This window comes from Herpailurus yagouaroundi, unplaced genomic scaffold (assembly GCF_014898765.1).
Source record: "Herpailurus yagouaroundi ecotype Mexico unplaced genomic scaffold, PumYag 214, whole genome shotgun sequence".
Taxonomy (NCBI): Eukaryota; Metazoa; Chordata; class Mammalia; order Carnivora; family Felidae; genus Herpailurus; species Herpailurus yagouaroundi.
The window spans coordinates 2,310,136-2,320,904 of NW_024412445.1; the positions used below are offsets into that span (position 1 = coordinate 2,310,136).

Consider the following 10,769-nt stretch of genomic DNA (forward strand, 5'->3'; position numbering starts at 1 on the left):
AGTAGTGCAATTGCTGAGTCGTAGGGTAGTTCTGTTTTTAGTTTTTTGAGGAACCTCCATACTGTTTTCCAGAGTGCCTGCACCAGCTTACATTCCCATCTGTTGCATTTCTATACACCAATAACAAGTTATCAAAAAGAGAAATTAGGAAAATAATCCATTTACAACAGCCGGGAATAAATTTAACCAAAGTGGTAAAAAAATCCGTACACTGAAAACTGTAAGACACTGATGAAAGAACTTGAAGATGACACAAACAAACACAAAGATATACCATGCTCATGGATGAGAATTGATATTGATAAAATGTCCGTACTCCAAAGTGATCTACAATGCAATGTAATCCCTACCAAAATAGCAATAGCAATCGCTTCTCAGTCTTTTGGCTAAGATCAAGTGTGAATACCAACAGCATTTTTCACAGACGGAACTAGACCAAAGAATCCTAATATGTGTATGGACAGCCACAGAAGACCCCTAATAGTCAAAGCCATCTTGAGAAAGAACAAAACTGGACATACCATGTCGTTCATGTCAACTGTACAAAGCTGTAGTGATCCGGTGTGGTCCTGGCACAAAGACAGACACACAGATCAATGGAACAGAATAGAGAACCCAGAAATAAACCCACAATCGTATGGCCAATGAATGTATGACAAAGCAGAAAAGACTATCCAATAGAATAAGGACAGTCTCCTCAGCAAGTGGTGCTGGGAAAACTGGACAGCGACATGCAGAAGAATGAACCTGGACCACGTTCTCACACCAAACACAAAAATAAATTCAAAGTGGATTAAAGACTTGAGTGAGATCCAAAACCATAAAGCTCCTATTAAGTTCTTTACATTGGTCTTAGTGGTATTTTTGGGGACCAGTCTCCTGAGGCAAGGGCAAGAAAAGCTACTGTAAGCACGTGGGACTGCATCAAACTAAAAAGCTTCTGCACAACGGAAGAAACAACCAGTAAAACTAAAAGGCAACCATGGAATGGGAGAAGATATTTGCAAATGACATGTCTGATAAAGGGTTAGTATCCAAAATCTATAAAGAATTTATACAACTACACACACACACACACACACACACACACACACACCCCAAACATTATCCAATTAAAAGTGGTCAGAAGACATGGGGTGCCTGGGTGGCTCAGCTGGTCAGGCGTCCAACTTTGGCTCAGGTCACGATCTCACAGTTTGTGAGTTCAAGCCCCACGTCGGGCTCTGTGCTGACAACTCAGAGCCTGGAGCCTGTGTCTCCCTCTCTCTCTCTGCCTCTCCCTTAACTCACGCTCTCTCTGTCTCTCTCTCTCTCAAAAAAACTAAACATTAAAAAAAAAAAGCGGTCAGAAGGCATGAACGGACACTTTTCGAAAGAAGACATCCAGATAGCCACAGACACATGGAAAGGTGCTCAACATCACTCATCATCGGGGAAATACAAATCAAAACCACAAGAAGATACCACCTCACACCTGTCAGAATGGCTAAAATTAACACAAGAAACAACAGGTGTCAGCACGGATGTGGAGAAAGGGGACCCTCTTGCACTGCTTGGTGGGAATGCAAACTGGGGCAGCCGCTCTGGAGAACAGAACAGAGGCTCCTCAAAAAGTTAAAAATAGAACTGCCCTCTAATCCAGTGATTTTACTTCTGGGTATATATCCAAAAGAAATAAAAACATTAATTAGAAAAGATACATGCACCCTTATGTCTACTGAAGCATTATTTACAGTAGCTAAGATACGGAAGCAGCCCGAGTGTCCATTGACGAATGAATGGATAAAGGAGAGGCGGTGTTTGTACACAATGGGATATTACCCAACCATAAAAGTGAATGAAATCTTGCCATCTGTAACAACATGGATGGACCTAGAAGGTATCATGCTAGGTGAAATGAAGTCAGACAAGAAGACAAATTCTGTTTGATTTCATTTACATGCGGAATCTAAAAACAAGAAAACACAGACAGACTTCTAGAGAACAATGTGGTCGTTGCCAGAAAGAAGTGGGTGGGGAATGGGCAAAATAGGAAAAGAGAATTAAAAGGTACAAACTTCTGGTTATAAAAGAAAAAAAATGAGGCGCCTGGGTGGCTCAGTCAGTTGGGCGTCCGACTTCGGCTCGGGTCCTGATCTCAGGGTTAGTGAGTTTAAGCCCCACATCGGGCTCTGTGCTGACAGCTCAGAGCCTGGAGCCTGCTTCGGATTCTGTGTCTCCCTCTCTCTCTGCCCCTCCCCTGCTCATTCTCTCTCTCTCTCTCTCTCTCTCTCTCTCTCTCTCTCTCAAAAACAAACATTACAAAAAAATAAAGATGCTGGGATACCATGCACCACATAGGGATTATAGTAACAGAATCGAAGTACTTTGTATGGGACAGATCATATCTAGATTTACGGTAGTGGTCACTTCATGATGGGTATACATGTTGAACCACTATGTTGTACTCCTGAAACATACAACATGGTATGTCAGCTACACTTCAATAAAAAAGGAAGAAGAAGGAAAGAAAGAAAGAAAGAAAGAAAGAAAGAAAGAAAGAAAGAAAGAAGTAAACATTTTAAAAAGAGCCCCAGACTGGGCCTCCAGTCCCTGGGACACAGGAGGTCACAGTGAACCAGACAGGGGCGCCCCACTCTGAGGCCAGCCACACCATCCCCGGGGGCAGGTGCATGGGGGGTGGATGTGCTCAGTCCTATCCCTCCTGCCGGCGTGGTGGGTGACTTTGCCCTGTAACCTCTCCTGCTGGTGGACAGCCGAAAGAAGAGAAGCAGGGACCCCACAGGGCCTGGGGACACCTCTCAGGGCCCGCTGGGGGGCGGGGGCCAGCCAGACAGCAGCTGCGCCGGGGGAACACGTCCAGGCAGACACAGCCAACAAGCCGGTGGACCCGCTGCCCCCACCCCTTCAGTGTGCTGAGGGTCAAGAGCACCAGGAGCTCGGCTGGGATGCAGTAAACATCAGGTGCCCAAAAGCACTGAGTGAGGGAGGGGACAAGCAGACAAAGGGCTGGTGCCCCTCCTGCCCGTTTTCGGACACCAGCCCGGGGCCTGTGAAGTGACACGCACCACATCAATCCTTAAGCGGGGGACACACGCGCACACTAGGGAAACAGAGCCAGGCAGTGCAGTCACACCATGGCCCTCGAGAGGCCAGCTGCCCACTGAGAGAAGGGCACACGGGCCAGCAGACATAGGGACCGCAGGGCCCGCGAACGAGGCCACCCTGGTGCTATGTACCCCCCGCCCCCGTCCCTCATCCCAACGGCGAGCTGTGGGCTCCCGCCAGCAAGCATACACACAGCAGATGGAAACAGCTCTCCGAAATTTGGCCAGGTTTGTTAATGTTCATTTGTTTATTTTGAGAAAGGGAGCGTGTGCGAGCAGGGGAGAGAGAATCTCAAGCAGGTTCCGTGCCACCAGCACACAGCCAGACGCGGGACTCGAACTCACAAACCGTGAGATCATGCTCGACCTGAGCCGAAACCAAGACTCAAATACTTAACCGACTGAGCCACCCAGGTGCCCCGAGGCCAGTTTTTTGTTTTGTTTCGTTTTGTTTCCTTTTGTCTTGTTTTGTTTTTTATGTGTTCCGTGCGAAAGAATTTATGAACGTGACCTCGGCAGGCTGGACAGAAAGCCGGTTAAGGAGGACGGGCCACTGCTGTCCCCGAAGGAGTCTGCTGGGTGCCCCGCGTTTTTACCAGAACAAAACCCTCGTTTAAATATTAGACAAGAGATTACACATCCTGGTGAGTCTGCATCAACACTGGAATCCATTCTGAGCGTGAGACAAAGGAAATCATTCTTGCCATTTTTTTACAGTGCGGGTTTCAAGGAAACCCCACCACTCGCTCGGTCCAAAAAGAATATTCTTTTGTGCTGCACGACCAGTAAACTCAGGCCTTGTGTTCGCGGCTCTGGTTGGGGAGCCTGCATGGGTTCCTAGCGGGCATTTACTGGCAACTCTCAATAATATGACAACTTGAAATGTGGCAGTTTTCCAAGGAAGTAACAGTGGGTCGGATTCTCAAGTCTGTAAGAGGCCGTGTCAGCGGCCCTCGCCTGAAAGTTAATGGAGCTCACTGCAAAGCAAACCTTCCAGAAAAAAGAAAGTGGCGGCCCTGAAAAAATTAATGAAACCCTGGGGTAACACGTGAGCACGCCCCTCTCTTCCAGTAAAGAATCAGCTTCTAGAAGGTTTCCCTTGGGGTGTGGAACTGTGTCCTTGGTTTGTGAAGCACGCCGGGCATGCTGCCGATGAGGGGGGGACAGGGCTCCTGGGACCCGGCGACAAAACGTCTTGCCCAAGGGCACACCGTTAACTCTGTGCAGCTTCCGAAGCTCTTATCTTACAAAATCGAAAGCAGCAGCCTTGGAAGAGCTCAGATGTTAGTGAGAGAGACATGTGAACACAAATGAGCGAGCTGATCCCAGAGGGCGTCAGGAAGGGTGCACAGGCTGTGACAGCCAACGTCCGCAGCCCACCTCCTTCCCAGGTGCCTGGCAGGGTACGTAGGGGTCAGAAATGCTTACTTGGGATGGAGTCTTCTGAAAAGGCTGAGAAACTGAAGATGAAAAGGAAGGAAAACGCAGTGTGTCCTCAAGATGACCTCACGTCACCAGGGAGCGTCCTTAAGCCGTTCAGCAAGGCTGCGAGAGAAGCTCCGTGGCTGTACCGGGTCCAGGACCGCAGGCCGGCTCCCATTCTGCCCCAGCCCCAGGGTATACAGCCAGCTGCCCCCAGCCAAGGGCCTCCTCTCTGCTCAACACCATCTGGCACCACAGGATGTAGACATGCTGATGTCCTCAGAGCACTCGGGTCTGACACCAGGCGGAACACAGCGGAAACAACAGGTTTAGACCAATGGAAGGCAGGCAGGCAGCCCCAAAGTCAATGGGGCAAACAAGAGAGACTGAGGTTGGCCAAAGGCTCCGGCAGCCCCCAGCCCGTTGACCCAACCCATCTTGGCTCGAGACCCAGGAAGCTGAACCCGTCCAGACCCCACAGAACACTCCAGGCTGCAGAGCTGAGCTCGGGCCCCTCCAGGTCCTGGCCACACGATTACCCAGAGCACTGGTCACAGAGCCTCATGGAGCCACGGCCAGCCTGCCTGTAGCCTCAGTGCCCACCATCCTGACACACGTTGTCAGCTACCGACTGTTGTTCACCCTGCACGTGGTGACCCCGTAAGGAGACCAACATTGGCGGGGCCCTGGCCGCCAGCCCGAGGAGTGGCGCAAGAGACCTGGACGCTGGGGACCGTGGGCACCACGGGGCCCCCCAACTGCACCCACCCGGTGGCCACATCACCGTGGTAACAGTAATCGGGCGATGGCATCTCCAGCAATAACGGAAACACTGTGACAGCTAACTATGCTCTCCAAGATGACGCACACCATGGGTATTCCCCTAGAAACGGGGTGGGACGGGGCGAGGACAAGAGGACTCGACTCTGCCGTTGCCCCTGATCTCATCCAAACATCTCATCCGGTCACAATCACAGGCATGCAGGTGGGCGACCAGAAAGGGCTTTGTGGGGCACCTAGGAGCTGCCAGGGCCATTCCAGAAGTGGAGGTGCACAGGCTTTGGGAAAACAGACCTCGGATGCTCCCAGTGTCCCCCCAATGCGGTACCAGATGGGCAGGGGCTCCCAAGGACCAGGCGGCGCATCAGAACTTCCTCAGGGCTCCAGCCCCCGAGCTGCCTGCCCAGAAGCGGGTCAGGACCCCGTGTGCCAGTCCCGGGACGCAGGCCTGGTCCACACCGGCTGCTCCTATGGGCTGAGCGTCTCCCCCCACCCCCAGATGCAGAGGGCCAGGACCCCTCCCCGCTGCAGAGGGCCACCTCGTCCGGCGCCCCTCCTGTGTGGCTGCCTGCACTTGGGGCAGCCTGCTGCAGCTCCTGGCCACACTAGAGAGCTCCCATGGGCCCCGTCGCAGACTTCGCCCCCACTGGTTAAACAGCGTGGAGACTTGAGGCTTTGACACTTTCCCCAGGTTAGCAAGTGAAACGTTCCATCCTATGCCTTCTCATCCCCTCTGCCCTCCTCCACCCCATCCCTCCTCCAGGGCCTCACGCTCCCAAGGCCGCTTCCCCGAGGGCTCCTTCCCCAGAGCCCCCAGGACTCCCCCTCTCCCAGCTTCCCTGCAACTCTGCAACTCTGCGATCCAACTCCAGTCCCCTTTGAAAGAAGGCCCCAGGCCCAGCCTTCAGAGAGCCCTGTGCCTGGCCTTAGAAGAAGCTTCCGTAAGGGGGAAGCCTGTGAGAATGTCTGCCCCTCTGCATCCCCCAAACCTGACCAATGCCGCCAATACCCACGTTGGAAAAGATGCCAGTGAATCTGGTCCAACTGCAAGGCAGGGGAGATCTAGGGCCTGCTCCTTGGCATCCCTGACTCAAGATCCTACACGCATTCTTGGAAGATAAAAATTAACCAGCGACCACCAGGCTTGGGCCTCTTGCTCTCAAGGCACAGGTCGGGACCTGTGCACAGGTCGGGAGGGTGGCCTGTCCCCAAAGCTCAGCACCTGCAGGGCCCCGGCACCGAGGCCAAACCAAAGCAGGCCCGGGTCCGAAAAGCGGCCGATGGAGCCCTGGGTAATTGCACTCATAGATCATAGACTCTGGCATGCGGTTCCCAGACTGAACTATTTATCCAAATTAAAACCATTCTCCAGAAACAGAATCAGACCCTTTTAATTGAAAATAAAACCAAGCAACTCTGAAGGCTCTTTTTTTTTTTTTTTTTTTAATGAAAGACATTCTTCCTGCCTCGTTCCATTAATCACTGAGTTTACACAATCTGTCAAAATAGCTCAGTAAGAAGTCTCCGTCTTCCTTCCCCCGCGGGCCTGGTTTCTACCCTGTGGGCGCCAACTAGGCCCAGCAGTCAGGGATGCTGGGCAGACACAGAGAGGCTCTAAAGAGCACATTGCGATGCAACTGTATATATCAAGGGGACGTCCAAAAGTCTGTGTCCTCTCCTGGGCACATGCCCAGCAGAAAGGAAAGCGGGGGCTAAAAAACAGATACCTGTACGTCCTCGACCACAGCGGCCCTGCTCACAACAGCCAAACCCGAGTGACCCTCTCCGAGGGAGAGAATGTGCTCCATCCACACGAGGGAATATTCTTCAGCCTTGAAACAGAAGGACATTCTAACACCTGCTGCAAGATGAGTGAACCTCGGAGGTCGTGATGCCGAGTGGGATAAGCCCAAAAAGACAAATTGTGGGGCGTCTGGGGGGCTCAGTCAGTTAAGCGTCCAACTTCGGCTCAGGTCAGGGTCTCAAGGTTCGTGGATTCAAGCCCCATGTCAGACTGTGCTAACAGCTCAGAGCCTGGAGCCTGCTTTGGACTTGAAAAAAAAAAAGACAAATCGTGTGTGACCTCACTTGAACAAGGTCCCTGGAGGACTCATTCACAGAGACAGAATGTAGGGGGGATAGAGCGGGGGGCTGGGGGAGGGGGTGGGGAGTTAGCGCTTCATGGGGACAGGGCTTCTCCAGAGGGAAACGGATCTGGGGATGGACAGCATGAATGTGCTCAACGCTGCTGAACTGTGCGCTTGAACTCTTCAAGTTAATGCGGAAAATGTTATGATTTATGTATTTTACCACGATACCAGAAAGAAGTTTGTGTTCTGACCTCGGTCAGACTGGCAAGTCCTTCCGCGGACATGACAGGCCAGGATCTTGCTCAACAGCCCCCGTGCAGGGATGATGCATGCAGGCGGTGCATGCAGAGGACACACAGCCCTCACGTCCGCTACGACACATCCCTCTCCTGGGGCACTGTCACCGATGCCTGTGCGTGTGCAGAGGTGGTTACAGGGGGCAGGGGGGCAGGGCAAGGGATGCATTTACTGCCTTGTTGGTGCTAAAACCGCACGTGATCTCAGCGAGGTAAAGTCCAGAAGCACAGCCCTCCAGAACACTGCCTCTGGGCCAGTGCTTACAGAAAGACGGCTCTCCAAGTCGACAGCCAGCACGTATTGCGTGACAATTATTTTGTAGAAAGAGTCCGAAATCAATTTAAGAAGCTAAGACATCCACTACCTGGGAAGCTTCTCTGACTGGGGAAAAATGTTGGTGACAACTGTCCCCTCCCCTCCTGGCCCAGGACAAGGGGAAATGCCTGCCCAACCAGCTGAGGGCATAGATAGGCCCCTTCCTTCCCTCACTGCCCAACCCCCCCCCCACCCCGGGGGCCTTCAGATCCCGTCCCCAGATCACCAGGACAAACGAGTCCCACCACTTCCTCCAAGGATCACACTGCTGGCCCCCGTGGGGGATCAGATAGCGCCTCCAAGAATGCGGAAGTGGTATTCCAGCAGGAGACCCCGGAGCTATGGAAATTCAGCAGGGGCCCTGGGCCACAAGCAGGGAGGAAACCCCAACCTAACTCCAAGAGGCAACCCCAAAGTCACACAAAACACCACCACGGGGCTTGCTGGGCGTGCTGGTGTGAGTCCCCTGGAGGGCACCGAGTCCCCAAGCTGCAGGTGGGGAGCCCCAAGGATACTCCCCACGACAAAGGGCGGCTTTACCCCAAGTCTGTGGCCACCAGAACCCACTCTTTCCTCCCAGCAGGCTGCCCGAGCCGTGCCTTTGATCTGCGTCCAAAATCCCCAGTAGGGAGGGAGTGAGGCTCAGGAAGCCCCTGGGAGGTGATGAATTAGGAGGGAGGAAGGCCAGGACCCAGTCAATGGAGCCCTTTTGTTCCCCCAGCCAGCTCCAGCCTGGCTCTGGGAGGAATGCGCACAGAACGCAGACGCCCAGCTAATGGCCCGGCCTGGCCCCAGGGCGCCTCGCCGGCCAGATGTGGGCCTGCCCACACTTCTCCTGCGGCTCACGATGAGTGACAGGCAGCACCCTGCAGCTGTGTGCCGGGAACTGGAGAAGGGTCCCCACTCCAGGCCCGTCCTGCCCACAGCAGAGCCGCCAGAGGCCGGCAAGGCCTTCCGGGCCACACCAGTAGACACTTGCCTTCTCTGTCGGCTGTAGCTAGTTCTTGGGCCTTCCAAACCTCGGGGGGTAGTTTCCCTGCTCACAGACGCTCTCAGAAAGTCTACGCTCAGGGCACACCCTGCGTGGCCTCTGAGCACAGTGCCGGCTGCCTGGAGCCTCAGCCTCCTGGACGGGGCCCACGGGCACAGCCCGGCCCCGGGAGCGTGAGCAGTTCGCCACTCGGGAAGCTGGAACGGGGGCCCACAGATGACTCCTAAAGCTGAAGAACAAAGCCAGGGCTGCCAAGGGTGCAGTGAGCACTCTCCGGTCTCCCCAGGAGAGGAAGAGGAAGGCGGGAGCCCCCACGCGCCACAATGAGCACTGACGGAGGAAGGAAGAGAGGCAGAAAGCGACAACAGGCTCCCTGTCCGAGGAAGCAGCTGGGGCAGGAGCCCCGCCAGCTGCGGACACCTCGCCAGCCCCTCGCGGGGACCCATGGAGACCCCTGGTCTTGGGAACAAGTCCCAAGATTGCAGATGGACCTGGGTTCCAATCCGGGACGCGCCCCCCCCCCCCCCCGGCCCCCAGCACCACACCAAGGCATGCACTCAGAGGCTCTGCCCACCCGCCCATCACTAAGGCAGGACAGACTGTCCCCATCAGACCAGGGTTCCAACGAGCCCCAGGTCTTGAGAGCTCTGGAAAGCGGAGACAAAAACCACGCCTTGCGAGGAGGGTAGGGGAAGATCAGGTCCTATGTCGGTGAGGACAGCTAAGCTGTCAAAAAGGTGCTACTGCAAGGCCATTAGCTGAGCACAGAGGCCCTGTCCAGCCCAGGGACGAGGGACAGACGCATCGGAAAGACTTCTCTCCCAGAGCTGGTGGCTCCAAGTTGCCTGATCAGGAATGCCCCACCGGAGGGAATTTTCCTGATTACCGACCAAGACTCCTTAAACACACATTTTTCATCAAATTAGCCCATTTGGGACAATATATATTAATACTAGATCACTGCCTCCTTTTTTAAAAAAAATTAACATAATTTTTAAAACGCGCAGGGGTCATCGCTGATGACACGGGCAGGGGGCAGTGACACAGGGGGGCACTCTGACCGCTCCTAAGGGCTCCCCCAACCCGTGGTCGTCATCCTTGCCCTCGCAGGCCTCCCCCACTCCAATTCAGCGGCTCCCCAGGGGGATTCTGGGACACCCGGCAGGGCTGTACCAAATCCAGGCACAGCAGATACCCAGATGTCCCCGAATGCACAGCCTCGTGGATGTGACAGAGCACCCCTGACCCACACTGCCCCATGGACATTCACCAAACACTGTGCAGACAGGCAGAAGGCAACAGGAAGTTCTAGAAACCAGGAGATTCTGGTTTCCTGCCCTTCTAGGAAAGGGACAGTCGTGGAGAGATAACCGTGCCTACCTTGAGCCCACTCCAGCTGTGGAACCACCCTGCCCGCTGTCCACAGGGCTCAGCCCATGAGAACAGACTCACAACATTCACTGAAGCCAGCAGAACTCACGTTCAACGGCACTTTGATGGAAGCGATTCTGAATGTCTAGGTGTTTTAAAAGCAGCGGCGGAATGGTGTTCGATACCAGCTCCACACGGGCACCCCCAGAAAGGCGCCCCCCTGCATGCGCCCCGCCCCCCCCCCCCCGGGCAGCAAGGGTTCCAGCAGCTAGAACAGTGCGCGGGACCCAGACAGTGACAGTGACCAGTGACGGCTTCCTACACCCAAACAGTAGCTCTGACTTAACCAAACACCTACTGAACTAACCAACTAACCAGGAGTCCTTTTTCGGGATC

General features: G+C 54.1%; 1 protein-coding gene across 1 annotated transcript in view; it reads right to left on the reverse strand.

Moving 5' to 3' along the window:
• TNS3 (tensin 3) overlaps positions 1-9,463 on the reverse strand; it is a 210,592-nt gene extending 201,129 nt beyond the window's left edge. The window contains exon 1 of the mRNA XM_040455025.1: positions 8,987-9,463. Coding sequence (XP_040310959.1) covers positions 8,987-9,448 — 462 coding nt within the window. The 5' untranslated portion in view covers positions 9,449-9,463. The remainder of the gene's footprint in view (positions 1-8,986) is intronic.
• Positions 9,464-10,769: the final 1,306 nt, after the last annotated feature.